At 39.3% G+C, this 19,009-nt stretch overlaps 1 protein-coding gene across 6 annotated transcripts in view; it reads right to left on the bottom strand.

Annotated features, from left to right (window-relative positions):
* The window catches only part of LOC148874360 (myb family transcription factor PHL7-like), a 33,841-nt gene extending 15,367 nt beyond the window's left edge, over positions 1–18,474 (bottom strand). Inside the window, exons 1-5 of one of the 6 annotated variants that reach the window (XM_088952233.1) lie at positions 17,953–18,469; positions 1,198–1,275; positions 867–1,049; positions 304–380; positions 170–212 (exon numbers count right to left, since the gene is read on the bottom strand). In XM_088952233.1, the coding sequence (XP_088808359.1) occupies positions 170–212; positions 304–380; positions 867–1,038 (292 nt within the window). In that variant the 5' untranslated portion in view covers positions 1,039–1,049; positions 1,198–1,275; positions 17,953–18,469. Of the gene's footprint in view, positions 1–169; positions 213–303; positions 381–866; positions 1,050–1,197; positions 1,276–17,952 lie in introns of all 6 variants that reach the window. The other 5 variants (XM_088952256.1, XM_088952240.1, XM_088952262.1 and 2 more) reach the window with 5 other exon arrangements.
* Between the last annotated feature and the right edge of the window lie 535 nt (positions 18,475–19,009).

The following is a 19,009-nucleotide window of genomic DNA, read 5'->3' as shown; positions in this document are numbered from 1 at the left end:
AGCAAATGTTACTAAAATTCTCCTCTGAATAGAAATTATTTAACTATATTTTCGGAATACCCTTGCCAATTAAGGAAAAGCTCCCATTATTCACTTAACAAAAAGAATTAATACTACCAATTGGCTAATCATCTAGAAAGTTTCTGTGGTGAGAGCCCAATATACATACCATCAGCTGTAGACTCTGGAAGGTATTTTGCAAGCCGATACTTCTGAAGAAGAGGGTTTAACAAATCAAAAGAAAAGCATGAATATGAAGAAAAGGACTTCCCATCAGAAAGATCCATTATAAGGCTTAGCTACCTGAAGATGGCTCTTGACATGATATATAGTTAAGCCTTGAACACCCATGACTCTGAGAACACCTTTTGGAGTAGCCCCTGAAAAACCAAAAATGGAACATTGACAACATGGCCATGATTATATAAAAACCTTCAAGGGTGGATCTAAGTTATCCAACTGAGTTCTTAAAATCACATGGTTAGGCTGCATAAAACTAAAAATGGATAGCAAATGCCCCCTAGCTCTCTGAGTTAGGAACCACTGGTGAAGCACCCAAGGCTTTTTACTTTTCTCCTTTCCATTTACTGGACACTTTTTCTTCCATTTGTTGGACAAGGTCAACCAATTCCTCTTTTCTTTTAGTACCTTCTATATACTTCTCATTGCTTATGAAAAAATATTTGTTAGCATTGGGGTGTCCAACAATCAAATTTTCATCGAAGTTCTGGGTTATTTGTAACCTGAACTAACACGTTCAATTCATGATTTGATTTTACACAAGACTGAGCATAGATAGACTGAGTTTTCCATTTTTCAAATAGAAAATAGATTCAAATCAGCAAAAGTAAAGTTGAGTAACATACTATCTGGGCCACCAAGTTGGGCTACAGCATCAACAAAGCGTTCATGGAGATCATGTGTCCAACGTAGACGTTGCCTAGAGGCCAAATTCGGGCTGTTGTTATTGTTATTGTTGACACTACTCCCTACATTGCTGGGGCCCATTGAGCTAGGAATAGCCTTTGATTGAAACATGTATCATTTATCTATGAACAAAAAACAGAAGATCATCAAGAATAGAGAGGAGAATGTATCTAGAAATCTGTTGGTTACATGCATTTGGGAAAAAGAAAGAATGGCAGAAACATTGAAAATGTAGAGAAATTTGGTCAAAAGATGAATGTGAAATATTACGAGCTGATAGAGAACACATGACCATTGCATCCTCTAGTATTAAGGAGTCAGAGTAACAGTTGCCTTTACCTACAGCTCCTACAATGAAGCAAATGAATCCATAAAAATGACTTTAACCTTTCATCCAGACCTAAGTTCATCTTCTATCCATCCAATGAACTATCAAATCTTTACCAACAATGTGAATTTAGATATGCAAATCATATATTTGGAAAACACTACAACCATGTCTCAGTACAGCTGTATATCCCAAGGCTAAGTTATTCAATTACTAGATAAATTGGAGACAAACAAATAGATACTACTAATGCAGTAACCCACTCAATTTTGAAGTGCAAACATGAGAAACAGTTCCCAATTTCTAGTTTATAAGCATGTGAAGTACTTGCTGAATCATCCCAATTATCCTCTAGAATAACTGAATAACAGCGAAGATGTAACTGAATCCTGGTATGTGGTAAAATCTTGGAATGACAAGCATGAGAATATAGGTTCAAGTCTGAGAATGGCCATTTTTGTGTTCAAATTCCAGAGGTTAGGTTCATATCCACTTATCCAGTCAACCCCTCACAAGATCCCCAATAATGGAGACCGGCATTGGGTGATGGCCTTTTAGGTGCTATAATATTTCACCCAAACCCTCTTAATGATAAAAGGCCATTGCAAAGAGTTTGGCACCAGATTTTTTTTATGGATCAGTAGTTTGATACCATATTTGCATTACATGGAAGAACAAAAACCAACACCTACAAACTTTAGTGCAGTATAACCTCATCCAAGAAAGCAAATGTCGTCACTACAAGATGCAGGAAGAAATTCTGATGAGATACTGCTCACCACCAGGAGTCTCATCGAGAGAGACCCGACCTCCTTAAAGAGAAATTGGGTAGGGAAGGAGAGAGAGAGAGAGGGATTCTCATGCATTCATTCATTCGGCCAGCCTATATATAGTGGCTTGTCTTATAATCAGAATATCTTAACAAACTCTGTCAGTCATAACAGATTCAGACAGAGGGACCAGCTGACGTATTGTCTGGTGATGCATGGGGCTGAGCTAGCTTCCTTCAGTTCTGCCTCGGGTAAATGCAAGTGATTGGGGGCCCGGGCTTCTGAGTCGGAACTGGGCTTTGATTCTCATCAGTTCCCCCACCGTGAAGATGGACCTTGTCCTCAAGGACAAGGTCCAGGTCTGGAAATTGATTCTTGAGCTGCCAGTAAGGTTCCCATGTGGAGTCATGGCGTGGGAGCCCTGCCCAAGCTACTAAAACCTCTTGAACCACATGCTTTCCATGAAGAACCCAGCGATAGTTGAGGATCTTCTCAGGTCTTAGGACAATGTCACTATAGTAGAAAAGCTGATAGTTGTTTTTAATATAAACTTGGTGAAGAAAAGAAGAAGGTGCTGAAAGGTTTCAGCTAGAAAGAAAGAGAAGAAGTAGAAGACAATGAGAGGTAGCCAAAAAGAATTAGATCTGGCCGTCCCCTTCCTTTGATTTATATACTTTATAAAAAAGAATGTACAAATACAAGAATACCCTTTGTAGGTCGGCTACTAGAAAGTAGCTGAAAAGACATAACTTAACATAAACTAACGGGCCTAAAGCCCAATAACTTCCTAACTAAATAAAGTAAATAAAAATAAAAAAAGCCGGGCCTAATAACTTAACATCATCCCAATAACTCAACACTCCCCCTCAAGTTGGGAATAAATGTCACACATTCCCAACTTGCATAAGTCATGCTCCAGCTTGTTTCTTGCAACACCTTTTGTAAGAACATCAGCAAGCTGCAAATCAGATGCAACATATGGTAAGCAAACTTTCCATGAAGTCACCATTTCTCTTATAAAATGTCTGTCCACTTCAATGTGCTTCGTCCTATCATGCTGAACCGAGTTGTGTGCAATGTTAATTGCTGCTTGATTATCACAGTATAGCACCATAGGTTCTTCTTCCTCAATCCCAATTTCTCCTAACAAGGAATGGATCCAGAGGAGCTTTGAAACTCCATGTGCCATGGCTCTGCATTCAGCTTTTGCACTTGACCTTGCCACAATTGTTTGTTTCTTACTTTTCCAAGAAACTAGATTACCTCCAACAAGAGTGCAAAATCCTGATGTAGATCTCCTGTCATCTAGGCATCCAGCCCAATCGGCATCAGTGTAAGCCTCTAGCTTCAACTATCCATGGTCAGCAAATAGTATGCCTCTACCTGGGTGTCCCTTCAGATAAGCAAGTATATTGTCAACGACCTCCCAATGTTGAACTCGTGAGGCATGCATGTATTGACTCACCACACTCACTACGTAAGAGATGTTTGGTATTGTCATACATAAATATAACAACCGCCCCACCAGTCTTTGATATCTCCTAACATCCTTCATCAGTTCACCTACTAAAGCATTTATCCTATGATTCAGATCAATAGGTGTATTAGTTAGTTGCCTTTGTCCCAAGTTTCCCTGTCTCTTGTAAAAGATCCATAACATACTTCCTCTGTGAGATGAAGATTCCATGCTTTGATCTTGCCACCTCAATGCCCAAGAAATACCTCAGCTCCCCAAGATCCTTACCTTCAAACTCTCTGTGCAGATTCTTCTTCAAGCTATCAATCTCACTCAGATCATTTCTTGTAACTACAATATCATCCACATATACTATCAGAACTGACACCAGGGACCCCCTCCGCTTCACAAACAGAGTATGATCTGATTGAGTCTGAGTATAGCCAAATGCAACCAAGGCTTTTCTAAACCTGTCAAACCACACTCTAGGTGATTGTTTCAAACCATATAGGGACTTCTTCAATTTGCATACCTTTTCCTTTTCTACATCACCGTAGAAACCAGCAAGAATATCCATATACACCTCTTCTTGCAAGTCCCCATTGAGAAAAGCATTTTTTACATAAAGTTGGAAGAGGGGCCAAGTGTATATAACAACAAGAGAGAGAAGGACCCGAACTGAGTTCATTTTTGCAACTGGTGCAAAGGTCTCTAAATAATCTATGCCATAGGTTTGAGTGTACCCTTTTGCAACCAGCCTTGCCTTATACCTTTCTATACTTCCATCCACCTTGTATTTCACTGCATAAACCCGTTGGCATCCAACTGTCTCATTGCCCTCTGATAGATCTATAATCTTCCACGCCTGATTCTTAATCAAAGCTTCCATTTCTTCCTACATAGTTGTCTTCCACTCAGGTTTGGAAAAAGCCTCAGTAACACCCTTGGGTATAGACACGAAGTCGAGGGAAGAAAGGAAGGCCCAGTAAGAAGGAGAAAGTCCACTGTAGGAGAGATAGTTGAGATACAATGAGCAATACACTTTATCTTCCCTTTTATGAGTGCAATAGGAAGGTCAAGGTTATCTGCAATGGGGTTAGTGGAATCAATAGAAATTAAAACATCAGGGGAAGCGTAACGCATACCTGGGTCAATGTCAGTCGAATCTGGAGTCTCCGAGGAGTCAATGGAAAGTCATGTGGGTTCTTCTGCTGTGGAATCAACCTCCATGTGAAGTCGTAGGCGTTGTCATGTAAAGCACTGAGAAACAGGAAACAAAGAAGGTGGTAAAGTAGGTGACATAGGAGGGTCGGACACTGGAGTGGACAAGGGGACTAGAACCGAAGGTGGAATAGATTGCTCACTTTCTCCCCCAAAACACTCCCCTTGAGAAGAAACAACACCCCCCCCCCCTGAAGAAAGGTGTGGACTCAAAAAAAGTGACATCCATAGTAACATACTGACTCCCAAAGGTTGGGCCATAGTAGCAACATCCCTTCTGGTTTTCTGCATACCCAAGAAAGACACTTCTTTGCCTTCGGGTCAAGCTTCGAGCGATGAGGACCAAGAACATAGACAAAACAAACACAACCAAATACCCTGAGAGGAATGTGGAACATCTCCCCCTCAAGAAAAAGAAGGTTGAACGGGTTGCTATGTCCAAGAATACAAGAAGGCACCCGATTAATCAGAAAAACTGTTGCGAGAACTACATCACCTCAAAACCAAACTGGGACAATAGAGGTTATCACTATGCTCCTTCCAATCTCTACAATGTGTCTGTTCTTTCTTTCTACTACATCATTTTGTTGTGGAGTGTAAGAACAACTAATCTAATGGATTACTCCATGCTCTGAAAGATATTATGTTAGATTCTTTTCAAAATATTCCTTGGCATTGTCCGACCCGAACACTTTCACTCGTACCCCAAACTGCGTTAGCACCATTTGATGAAACTGTCAAACCAAGGATGGCACCTCATCACGGGATCTCATCAAGTATATCAAAGAGTACTGAGAAAATGTTAGACGGTGTATGCCCTTAGCTCCAATCAGAATGATGTACCTTATGACATTTAATGTAAACGAATAAAATACATATTTGGTTCATGTTATTATGGTGTGTTTCTGTATAATACCTTTAAACTGAACACGTATGAGACTCGTGTTAGTTTAGAATCTTCACAGCCGTTGGATAGATCTGGGGAGATTTATCTTGCCAAGGCTAACACTGATGTGCCGCCAAATTGGTTGGGGTACCTTGTCTCAACTGTCAGGGTGAGATCTGAGGTACATGTAGTGTGGGTTTTCTTGAAACCCTGAACTGGACCAGAATTCCAGTATTGCCCTGGACCTTGGAGATTGATGGGAAAAATTGGAATGTTACACCTAACCCCTAGACTTGATTATGATACTGCACTATGTGTCAGATTGGGCTATCTTTGATATGCCAATCGGTGAGATCCTTAGAGGGGGTCAAAACCTAGGTATGTTGGGACAGTTGGAGAATTCATCTGAGTGGGTGATCATAGTGACAGGATCAGCCCCTTTGTCGGGCAAAGTGAATGATGGGGATGCACTCTCTCTTATGGAAACCAAAGTTGTCGCAACCGATTTCAATCGTTGAAATTTGTTTTTACAAAATATATTTATATAGAGATATACATATATATATATATATATATATATATATATATATTTATTATGGTTTCAAAATATTTGCAAAAGGTTTTAATTCCCGGGATCCATATGAATAGAGAGTGCAGCACTGTTCCTTGCAGCCGAGGGAGAGGTCCTCTCTTGTCGAGCAGTGTTTGATCATTATGGGCTGAGAGATTAAGTGTAAGACCATTGAGGGTAATACCTGATGGGCTAATCTTGCATCTGCCCACAGTCCTTGGGTTTTTATAAGGTGGCTTGGCCCAAGGACCACTTAGTGTAAGTGTTGGGCCCATTAAGAGCCCATGGTGATGGGCTCAGGGGTTCACTATCCATAACAGTGAATTCGGCCAGGCCTTATAACAAAGGCTAGGCTGAACCCATGTGGCTGATGTGTAGATCAATGTTTGGGTCCAACGCCATACAAGGAAACCCAACTGGGCAGTAGTTTGGAAGGATAGTGAGCACATGGACTTAATGGGCCTAAAACCCAATTTGAACTGGTTTAATTAGATTAATTAAAGAGGGGCGGATCTGGGATTTGAATCAGCAGATAGGATAAGGGATTATCCTTATCCACTCAGAGAGTCCAGATCCAAATACGGATTTGGATTTGGAAACTCCTAATAAGATTAGGAGGGTTGATCTAATCTGTAGATAAGATAAGGGCTTATCCTTATCTCTTAAAGAGAGTCTAAATTCAAATAAGGATTTGAATTAGGAAACTCCTAATGGGATTAGGAGCTGATCTCTTTAAGGCTATAAAAGGAGGATGGGGCGGACCATTCAAGACACAACAAGATCTCGGATCCAAGAGAAAAGACAGCAACAGTAAGACTGTGCCATCTTCTGCTCTTGCACCCTCCTCCTGCTGCCACCATTGCCAGTTCGTTCTCCACTGTATGAGCGACCAAGAAGGGTTCTTGATATCAGTTTTTGGAGAAAAACTTATCTGAAGTCGTGCTCACATACCCTCCATCGAATTTTTGCTGAAGGATTCAGTTCTTGTGAAGAACCACCTGTTGATTCTGCTCCACCCTACGCTGTGTTATCTTCAGTGGGAGCAGTCGTTGGAGTTTTCCTTGGGTCTGAACACCTTAGTTGGGAGTTACTACTACTCCGTATCAGGTATATCCCTCTCCTACCTTTTAGTTTCAGATTTGGTTCGGATTATGTTCAAGATTGATCATTGAAAATGCAGATTTTCTAAAACAGGGAATGTGATTCTCACATGGGAAAGATAAATTTTTGAAATTTCGCCCTACCTCCCTGTAGCATTCCACTATCCATATGATGGATCTCTCATCCCTTCAGAAAAATCATCCGCAAATAAAAGAAAGTACCGATAGCCACCCATAGAATAAACATGGTATAGTCCCCACACATCAGTATGAATAACATCAAAAGCAGAAGAACATCTTTTATTACTATCTTTGAAGAAATGTCTACAATGTTTTCAAAGTTGACAACCTTCACACTCTAAACTGGACAAATTAACAGACTCAAATAGCTTTGAAAATTAGAAACGCAAAGAAGAAAAAGACAAATGCCCCAACCAATTATGCCAAAGCATAATCTGACCCACAGACTCTAACTCAAAGTCCCTACTGACATGATGACTCTAATGACTAAGAAACGCATCCAAAAGATAGATTCCATTCACCTCACGACCACTCCCAATCGTCTTCTTTGAACCTAGATCCTGCAAAACACAATGGCCATGAGAGAAAGACAGTAAGCAATTCAAATTCTTTGTCAAACTACTAACAGATAATAGGTTAGTACTTAGTCTAGGAACATGGAGGATAGAGGGTAGGGAAATGGTATCGGTTATCTTGACAGACCCCTTCCCAGTAATGGGAACATGAGATCCATCGGCTTGTGGAAACTCTATCTCTGCTAGAACAGAGGTGGTAAGAGGAGAAAATGGTGGAAATGTTGGCCATATGCTCTGAGGCTCCAAAATCTATAATCCAAGAAAGTCCCTCCTTACCTATAGTAGAAACATAGTTTGTAGTGGCATGTGAACTACCTGTATGTGCAAAAGTAGAATGTCCACCTGTACCTAGTTGTCCACCCGACAATGGATTAGGGCTGATTGTATCTCGTTGATTAAGTAACTACGCATACCTCTCCAGCTCGGCCCTCACTACAGCTACTGCAACAGACTCCAAAGAAGCTATAGTAGGAGGTCCAGACAAGTCACCAGCAAGGTTCAAAGTATTGGAAACATTAAGTGTATCAGAAAGGCAATTTTAAGAGACGTATTGGGATACGCCTTGGATACGCATGCATATCGGAGAAAAACTAAGATACACATAGATACGCTTGGAAACACTATAAATAATTTAATAAATCATAAAAATACACTAAATATAAGACCTCAATGAGGTGTACATACATTAAATTAATATATTTTAATGGTTTTACAAAGAAATATATTGTAGGTAATTATAATTTCGTTAAAAATCCTATCCTCGACTATATTTATAAATTATAATTCTTAAGTTTTAATGTTTTATGGGATGGGAAAAACTCAATTCTCCCATCTAACCATAAAACATGCATTGGTACAACTTCTAAGTGAAAATATAATCAATAATTATTTATTATTTATTTTCGAAAATTATAAAAAATAAATAAACATTATATAATATATTCAAAAAATAGTTATTAAAGAAGAATTTTCAATTGCTTTGTGGATATGATGGATCATCCATAAAATTATAATATGTTCAATCATTGTGATCAAACGATAAAATATAATTAATTAATTATTTATTTTTTAACTCTAAGAATATAAAAATAAAAAAAATAATTATTAAATAAGGAATTTCAATTGGTTTGTGGATATGAAAGATCATCCATAGAATTATAATATATTCAATTGTTGTGATCAAATGATAAAATATAATTAATTATTATTTCTTTTTTATTCTAAAAATATAAAAAATTAAAAAAAATACTAAAGAAGAAATTTCAATTTCTCTATGGATATGATGGATAAATCCATAGATTTAAAACACATTTAGTCTTTATAGGCAGAGAAAAATTACATTTTCAAATTTTTTATTAATTTATATTTTCCCCAAATATCTTCATGAAATTTCCATAAATTTATTAATAACACAAAAAAATTATGATTTTGAATGTAAAAAATGAAGATCAACATAAATTTAAACATTCAAGAAAAAAAGAAATCACAAGATAATATAAAAAATTGAAAAACTTTACCAATTTATGCTATATTTTTTCAAAATTTGCAAAATTTTCAAAAAAGTTAATGATTCACACTTGTTTCTTGTAATTTTTTGCAAATCTAGCACTCTAGGAATGAGGTTTGGAGTTTTAGAGTCATTTGGGGGTGAAAGAAGGCTTATTTCAGGGAAAAAAACTTGCTTTTCCCCTTTATCTTTTTCATATTTTGGTCGTATCTTTTTCGTCAATACGCTACCGATACGCCCCGATACACCCCCGATATGCCCCGGTACGCCTCCGATACGCCCCAATACAGTCCGATACGCATGAAAACAGACGAGACATCCAATTTCCATGCGTATCTCGTATATGCTTTTCAAAGATACAATACGATACACCCTGTATCGGGCGTATCGTATCGAAATTTTAAACCTTGGTCACCAATTACTGCCATGTTCACATTTCCCTTCTTGTTTCTAACTCTGTTTGGCACAAGGTGAGGGTGAAGCTTCTAGCAGGTATCTCTGGTATACTTGGGCTTCTTACAATAGTCACAGATCAGATCCTTCTTATCTTCCTTCCTGAGTTCATTTCCACCCCTATCCCTGCTCTGCTTAGGTTTCACTATGCTAACCATAGTAGACTACTCAAGACCTAGATTCCTCACCATCACATTCCTCCTACTCTCCTCTCCTGATACAAAGGCATATGCTTAAGAGAGAATAACACTATCTCTGGATAGAATATGTTGCCGTGCAATGTCATACTCGGGGTTAAGTCCAGCAAGAAACTTAAAAACCCTATTCTTCTCTAAAAGTTTCTAGTAGGTTGTTGCATCCTTGCTACTTTACCAAACCGCAGTCTCCAAATGGTCTATCTCCTGCCATAGGGTTTTAAGGGCCGAAAAATAAATAGCAATAGACTTATCTCCCTGTCTGGTAGCAATTACCTAGTTTCTCAACTGGTAGGCTCTAGCAACATTCCCACTCTGTGAATAGGTTTCTACAACCCCATCCCAAATGTCCTTAGTTGTGTTAGCCCATAAAAAGAATTTACTTATATGGGGCAGTATAGAATTGCACAGCCAGGTCATTACCATATAGTTCTCCTATACCCATTAGGAATAGTTAGTCTCGGGTTTCACTTCCTCACCAGTGGCATACCCCAACTTCCCACGAGCACCAATGGCCATCTTTGCAGATTGTGACCATTCTACCATCTAACTTAACTGTAGTGATGGTCCCAGCCCCGAAAAGGTCTCCAGCACCTCCTCCCCCTTGTCCCATCTCACTCCCTAGTTTGTTTTCAACTCCATGGCCCTCCATTATTCTCAAAAAAGGGTTAGAATATCACTTTGAGATGAAAAAAACAGGTAATTATCTCCTTCAGGCACCACAAACACCCTTCTAGAACCCTAGAAGCTCCTCCCTCCAAAGATTCCTTTTTCGTGGAAGTAGGATAAGAGAGAAAAGAAGCAATCACTCCCTCCAAAGGCCTCCAAAATAGGTGGAACTTGAACCGCCCCCTTCAAAAAACTTCGAGGAACCCTAAAAAACTAGGGCACCACTTCCTAGGTAAAAAATGAAAAGTCCTACAAAAACAAGACTATTTCCCTTTCTCTAGTTCTTCCTGATTTTGGTGAAAAACCCTAGACCATCTACAAGGAATTGCAAATCCACCAAAAAATCCAAAAATTGGGCTTACCTGAGGTCGTCAATCAGCCTCACCTCACCATGCAGTCGGCCGATCTAGGGCTGCATGATGGAGCAGCTCAAGTAGTCTTCGGTTTGCTCTGATACTAAGTAGAAAAGCTGATAGTTGTTTTTAATATAAACTTTGTGAAGAAAAGAAGAAGATGCTGAAAGGTTTCAGCTAGAAAGAAAGAGAAGTAGGAGAGAATGAGAGGTAGCCAAAAAGAATTAGATCTGGCTGTCCCCTTCCTTTGATTTATATACTTTATAAAAAAAAATGTACAAATCTGGGCCTAAAGCCCAATAACTTCCTAAATAAATAAAGTAAATAAAAATAAAACAAATCTGGGCCTAATAACTTAACATCGGCCCAATAACTCAACAGCTATCATTAGTAAATGTTGGGATATTCTTGCTGATTTTAGTCTGATCTCCAACAGACTTCTTCAGTAAAGAAATGTGAAAAACTGGATGGAGACGGGCTATTTTGGGCAGGTCCAAGTGATAGGCAGCATTGCCTACCCTTTCAACTATCTTGAATGGGCCAAAGTAATGGGGGAATGCTTATGCCATGTCCTCTAGGCTACTGAAGACTGCAAGTATGATTGTAGTTTGAGGTAAACATAATCACTTCTCTGGAAGTTAGACGGTCTGTGGTTCTTATCATATTGTCTCTTCATGAGTTGTTGAGCACGATGTAAGTTCTCCTTGAGAATGCGGCAGTGTTTTAAAAGCACAACGCGCAAAAAAGGCACAGGAACCAATTTGCACCCAAGGTGCAAGGCAGGGGTGCACCTTTTTGAAGCAAGGCGCAAAAATACAAAAAAAAAAAGCTAAAAAATCAAAAACAATTGTCAGAAAATTCAAAACATTCAAAAAAGAATGCCAAAAGATCAAAATAAAATCATAATATTAATAAAATATAAACTTAAATTTTAACATAAATGTTTTAAAAAACCTATTATGTAAAATTAAAATGCATAAACATAACATGTAAAGCATATTTGAATGAAAATTTAAAAATAAAATCAAACATATAAAACATTTTCAATCATATAAAATCCACAATCTCTTTCTTTACTCAATTGCATTACTTCAAGTAGCTAATATGATGTTAAACATATTACATTCCTGATTCTACGAGTCGCCTGTGCCACGACCCTTAAGGCATCCCAAACAAGCTAATATTGTTCATTCATTCATCCTAATAAAATATCTTCTTAAAAGCAATTAAAATTATAAAATGATTATTTTTTGTGTGAGAACTAAGAATTTAGGACCCTAACATGGGCTTGTTTGGGCTTGCCTCAAGGGAAGTGGTACGGGGGTCCATGGGCGGAGCCCCCAACCCAACCGCCAAGTTCAAAAAAAGCAAAAAAAACCATGAAATTTTCAAATGGCACATGCTTGGGCTGAGGCACAAGGCGCATGCCTAGGTGCACCAGGTGTGTGCCTTTTGAAAGGGATGCACCTAGGACCTAGGTGAGGCACATACCCTAAAATGTGCCTCACCTATGCGCCTAGGCACGTGCAAAGCACCTCATCACATGCCATCAACTGTGCCTCGACTTCGGCTATTGCTATCAACCCTGGTTCATAAGGGAAGAATAGACAGTGGTTCCCTTCCATACACTGCCTTTAAAGGTGTCATTCCTGCAGCTGCTTGGAATGAGGTATTTTACCAGTATTCAGCCCATGGGAGCCACTTCATCCATTGCTTGGGTCTAGATCTTGCAAAACAATGAAGGTAAGTTTCCAGGCATCTGTTTAGCACCTCGGTATGTCCGTCGGATTGAGGATGGTAACTAGTGGGTTGGTGAAGCACAGCTCCCTGTAGGTGGAAATATTCCCTCCAGAACTGGCTAAGGAAGGTTAGATCCCGATCCAAGACCCATGAAGTTTTGCCACCTTTCTAATGAAAGTTTCGGCCATTGAAGTTGTTGTGTATGGGTGTGACAGGGCAGCGAAGTGCCCGTACTTAGAAAGTTGGTCAACAACCACCATGATCACTGTCTTGCCCCCAGAGGGTAGGAGCCCTGTAATGTGAAGTCAAGAGAGATACCTTCCCAAATCTGTGATGGAATTGGGAGAGATTGCAGGAGCCCTGGAGGGGATTGGGCAAAATACTTCTGTTGTTGACAAGTTACATAATGTGCCACATGTTGTTCAACTGTTTTCCTCACGTTGGGCTAGTAGAAGTGAGAGGCAAGCCTCTTATAGGTCCATAAGATCCCTAAGTGTCCTCCCATCATGGTAGGGTTCCAGTAGTGTGCCAAATTAGGAGAGATGACAAATCTCCCTTTAAAGAACAAATCCGACCCCTTCATGTTGTACCCCAGTATAGAGGTTGGATCCTGTAAATAGTTCTGTCATATTTTTTCAAGGTTGGGGTTCCTTCTAGCCTCTTCCCGCAATGCTTCAAACAAGGGGTAATGGGGTTGGGAGCCCACTAACATAGACAACTCAGTCCATCTAGATAATGCATTTGCAGCCCAATTAGTTGGGTTGGGCTTGTGTTCTATTAGAAAGCCAAAACCCATCAGCTTTATAACCCATTTTTGTTGGTCCAAGGTGAGGGCCTTCTGATCCAATAGAAACCACAAGCTCTTCTAGTCTGACCCAATGATGAACTTTCGGCCCAACAAGTATGGCTGCCATTTTTGGACTGCCAATACAGTGGCCATCAACTCTTTAATGTAGGTGGACTAGTTTTGAGCCCGTGCAAAGAGGGCCTTGCTAAAGTAAGAAATGGGTTTTCCATCTGCATAAGCATAGCTCCAACCCCTATCCCTGATGCATCACATTCAACTACAAAGGTATCCTCAAAATTCGGGAGGGTGAGGACTAGTGGACTGACCATGGCTTTCTTTAGTGAGTCAAAGGCTTGTTAGACTTGCTCGGTCTAGGTAAATAAGTCCTTCAAGAGAGAGTGGTTAATGGGGCTGCGACAGTTCCATAGTTGCAGATGAATCTTCTATAGTAGCTGGTTAGGCCCAAGAACCCACGTAAGACCTTAACCGATTTCGGGGTGGGCCAGGCCTGAATGCAGGATATCTTGTTTGGGTCAGCCATGACCCGGCCATCTATAACCACATGGCCCAAATAAAGGACCCTGGTATGTCAAAAAACACACTTTGAGAGCATAGAAAATAAGTTGATGTTGTTTAAGCAAACCCAAGGTCTATCTCAAGTGTTGTAGGTGAGAACCTAATCCCAATTGTATACCAAAATGTCATAAAAGAAAACCAGAAAAAAACGCCTAGAAGGTAGAAGGGATGTTGGACAGCCCAAAAGGCATAACCAGAAATTCAAAGTGGCCATCATGGGTCCAAAAAGCAATATTGTATACATCCTTAGAGTGAACCCTGACTTGCTGATAGCCGGTAGTCTACATAGAAACACCATGACCCATCTTTCTTTTTAACAAGGAGCATCGATGAAGAGAATGGGCTTATGTTGAGTTGTATCCATCCCTTCTCTAAGAGTTCCCTAACCAGTACCTCAATCTCAACGTTTTGGAAGTGTGGGTATAGGCCCCACATTAGTAGGGATAGCCCCGGGGACCAGGGGAATTCGATGGTCCTGAAACCAAGATGGAGGGAGTTGGTCTGGTTCTTTGAAAACTTCAAGGAACTGGTTTATTACTTTCTATAGTTCAAATAAGTCCCTTTCAGGGGGGATGAGCCTCATTTTCAAGCCTCAATAGTGGCCCAATAGGTACTAGGCCCATTTGCATTAACAGTAGTTATTCACCCCCAAATCCCCCCTTAAGAATGGAGTGCAAACCCTCCATTGAAGGGACAGGTGTCCCCTGGCCTTGCAGATGACATAGATGCCCATCACAATAGAAATCCATGGTCATGTGTCCCCAGTCACAGAGGACCAGGCCTAGCTAGCCCAACCACCGTATACCCAATACAACATATGTCCCACTAGAATCTAGGGAATGCAGATCCACAATGAATGTATAGCCCTGGATCATCAGTTTTTCATTCTTATAGACACTTTCACATCCAACGTGATTACCATTAGCAACTCGAACAACAAATGGAGTAGTGTAGAGGACCGTCATACCTAATTGGCGAGCCAAAACTCTGGTGGTGAAATTCAATGTGCTCCCACTATCAATAAGAATAGACACCATGCGACCCATGAGCTTACTGGTCACCCTCATGGACTTGGGCGACATCAATCTAATAAGAGCATGAAGGGATATTTCCGGATTATCATACGAGGTGATATCATGCTCCTTTTCTTCCTCAACTAGTTCCAGACCATTTTCTTCGCCACCCTCTCATTGTAGCAAAAACATCTTTTGGGTTTCGCACCTGTCCTAGCCCAAATCGCTCGTAAGCCTCCGATGAAGCAGCCGACCAATGCCTTCTCCGGCCAGCCGTATACTCTGGTAGCTAGCCGTTCCAATTCAACCTAGTAGTCTCACACTGATCTGATCTGTTTCACTCTGAATCAGTCATAACGGATTCAGGCAGAGGGACCAGCTGACATGTTGTCTGATGATGCATGGGGCTGAACTAGCTTCCTTCAGTTCTGCCTCCGGCAAGTTTGAGTGATTGGAGATCTGGGCTTCTAAGTTGGAACTAGGCATTGATTCTCATTAAATTCCAATACAATAATGCCACCCTCCAAAGTTTTATACCATGTAAGATCAAGTAACTCCCTAGGGGTTCTTGTTTGATCAGTCTATCTTCAAGATCTTTTCCTTTTCTTTTTTTCCCCAATTCCATTTTCATGAATTTCTAGTATCCAAATTAGAGATCACTCTCAAACTAATACAAAAATAAACATCAAACAAGAAACCAACAATATACTTAAAATGATCAAAGATTCTATATCCACATTAGCATCCAGATCCAGGTGCTAATAATACCCCCTCCTGAAAAAGTTAAATAAGACATGACAAAGAAAAAATTACCATTAAACCCATCCAATCCAAAGGTAAACGCAATTGGCAGCTAACTTCCATGACAATGAAGCACTAAGATTCTATTTGGTTACATGAAGGAGGGGGGGGGGGACCATTTTCTGAAAATCACTATCTTAAAGTGTTTAGTTGCATGTAAAATGGAAAATGCATTTTTTTCCAAAAAAAAAAGTGAGTACAAATTGCAGGATATGATACAAAAATGACATTCCTTTAACTTTCTGCAAGTCATTCCCCAAAACAAGGTCAGTGTTTTGCTATGTATCTATCTTGCAGCCCTCATACATTTTTCAACTATTTAAATGTGTTTAATTTAAGCAAAGTGCCAGGAAAAACTAGGAAAAAAACTTTGTTTTCCCAGTGAACATCATTTTCAAAGGAAATCATTCATTTTAGGTGCGACCAAAAGCAGGCTGAAATGACGAAGCATGAATCCACAACTCAATACAAACCAAGCTCTTCAAGGAATGGAAGAGCTTAAAGTAACATAAGTCTCCCACAGTGTTATCAAGCAGTGAGGTGATGATTAGTCGTTTTGACATCTAGCTGATGTAATTATTAGTTAGTGTTTAGACCCTGACTAGTCAATGAGAAAAGAATATATTCTTAATTTAAGATATTGATGTAATTCAATAAATAAGAAAATATAGATTACAACTATATAATAAAAGAGTGATATTGAACATTTAGTATAGTCTTTTCTTTGTAAACATAAAAAGTTAGACTGGATAGGCTAGGTTAGAAAATTATAGCCCTTGTCTTCCCAAAAAAGAGTGCAACTTTGACTATTTGATGTGTGGTTTGTTCAATGCAGCCTTGTTGGCATATCACTGATTGGAAGAAAACCTTCACTACCATCTCTTATTTTATGCCTTTTTCTACTTTACATACCATCAACAAAACATGTTCTGCCACAAATAATTGAAGCTTCAAAGCAACTTTGTAGTCAACTTAGATTATGCTTAGTCACCCCAGGCAACCACATCATGAGCATAGTAGACTAGTTAGTGATGCAGTTGGTCTGACCCTCAACTAACCAGACAATGAATACTGACTAGTAGATGCTTTGATAACACTGGTCTCTCAGTACATAGAAATGGTAGTAATCAGAAAAGAGACTGTAATGGTTTTGTCTTTCAGCTAAGAGCTCAGCTGTTAACATAGTGTACATTTACTTCAAAAGAATAAAGGACGAGTTTAGTTGGGGGTGACTTCCAGTTCTTGAAAGTTGTTTCGAGTTTCAATCATTTCTAACAGAAGAGAAAAATAGAAGAAAACGGCCCATTAAACAAGGTGTTTCTACATATCCAGTTCAGTTTGGTTTCCTTACTTAATTGATTCTATTAGGTTTGGTTTCCTTACTTAAAGTCAGCAGGTTTTCCACTCTACTATATAAGAAAAAATACACGATAAGATGCAGCCATGCAGGGAGTTGGTTTCCCTCTTCCTGATGCAAGGAATTTTCTTCTTTTCTTTTTTTTAAATCATTTGGGAACTAAATCACTTCCATCACACAAAGACGAGGGAAAAAAGGAAGTTTCCGTTTCCCGCAGAAATCTAAACTTCTAGAGAATTGGAGAGAAGAAGACCAGAGCCACTAAGAAAATTTAGCTCTCCGTATCTTTCCATAAAGAGAGGAGAGCAACAAGATAGACCCATACTACAATTACAAATAGTAGAAGCCTACCAAGTTTATATCACAATTCACAAATCGATTATTTAGCGAAGGGAAAAGTCCCAATTTCATACACTTGCCGTAGCTAGCCACGACACAGAAACTCAAACAAATGATTTCTTCTATTATTTCCTTTTCTTTTAAGTTAGTTATATATCCAAAATTTAAACAATTTATATGCCCAGCTGTCGAAGGATCAGAAAAGTTAGCACCAACCAGTTAAATCAAACAAATGAAAAGAAAGAGAAAGAGAAGAAAACAACAAAAATAGAAAAACACGAAAATAGATTATATAGCGGAAAACGTACCCAGATCGAAAATTGCACACAGTTCAACGAATTTAGAGCTGCTCGAAGAAGAAGAAAACGCGAATTTCAGAAGGTACAGCTTTGCGGGAGGAAAAAAATCGATGAGGCACAGTGAAAAAAGAACTGGCGCAGAGTCGCGTAGAGGACTGAATAGAGGGAGAACCCCACCCGTCCCAAGAACAAGAAGAAAGAATAAACTTATTATTAGCCTGTTTCAAAACGTAAATTTTCTCACTTGGGTGTATTTGGTTTGAAATTTGTCTGAAACCCGCATCAAATTCAACAGCTAACCAATCATAACATCTGGTCGAAGACCACGAAAATATAATGGAAGAAAGTTGCCCGCTTTCAGGACTTTGGGCTGCCCTAACTGCCCGTTTAGTGCAATCGGAACCAACTATGCCGACCGGCAAGATGGAATCTACCACGAATATGCCGTTGATCACTGGGTTCGTCCGTTAGCCAAGATAACAATATTTGTTTATCTTATCTTAATCGAGTCTTTTTCTATTGTCATATCTTGTGTAAAGTGTAAACAATTAGGATTTTAATTAATGTGAGAATTGAAGGCGGGACTCGGGAGTCTCGTTGACCAAATTACCCCTAGCAATCCAATCTTCCAATTGGGCAATCTTTTTTCAAGCAAAGGGTAAGGTAGGACAGGCCCAATTAAGAATTCAGAATGCAGAATTCAAAAAGACATGTAAATACAATTTTTGAAAACTTAGGATAGATTTCCACGCCAACTAAGCATTTTTGCTATACATATGAGGTGGCAATTTAACGTGGATTTCATGTCACATTCTTCCTTTATTTTTCTTTTAATTTCGAAATTATCCTTGTTATGTAATGAATAAAATGACCTTAAGAAAAGAATGGTCCATTGATATCTCACCCTCTATCTAGCTCTTCCTCTCCTGAAACTCTAGCATTTTCCCTATTATTAAAAACCCTTTCCAGAAACTCTCTCTCTCTCTCTCTCCTGCTCACCCTCTCCTATTATAACTCTGACATCGTGCTCTAAGCATTTTTGTTTTTAAAGTCATCCCCAAGGCAT

The sequence above is a fragment of the Nelumbo lutea genome, chromosome 1 (genome assembly GCF_056320005.1).
Source record: "Nelumbo lutea isolate HS-2025 chromosome 1, American lotus-T2T, whole genome shotgun sequence".
In the NCBI taxonomy this organism is placed as follows: Eukaryota; Viridiplantae; Streptophyta; class Magnoliopsida; order Proteales; family Nelumbonaceae; genus Nelumbo; species Nelumbo lutea.
This window is presented reverse-complemented; position numbering and strand designations above follow the sequence as displayed.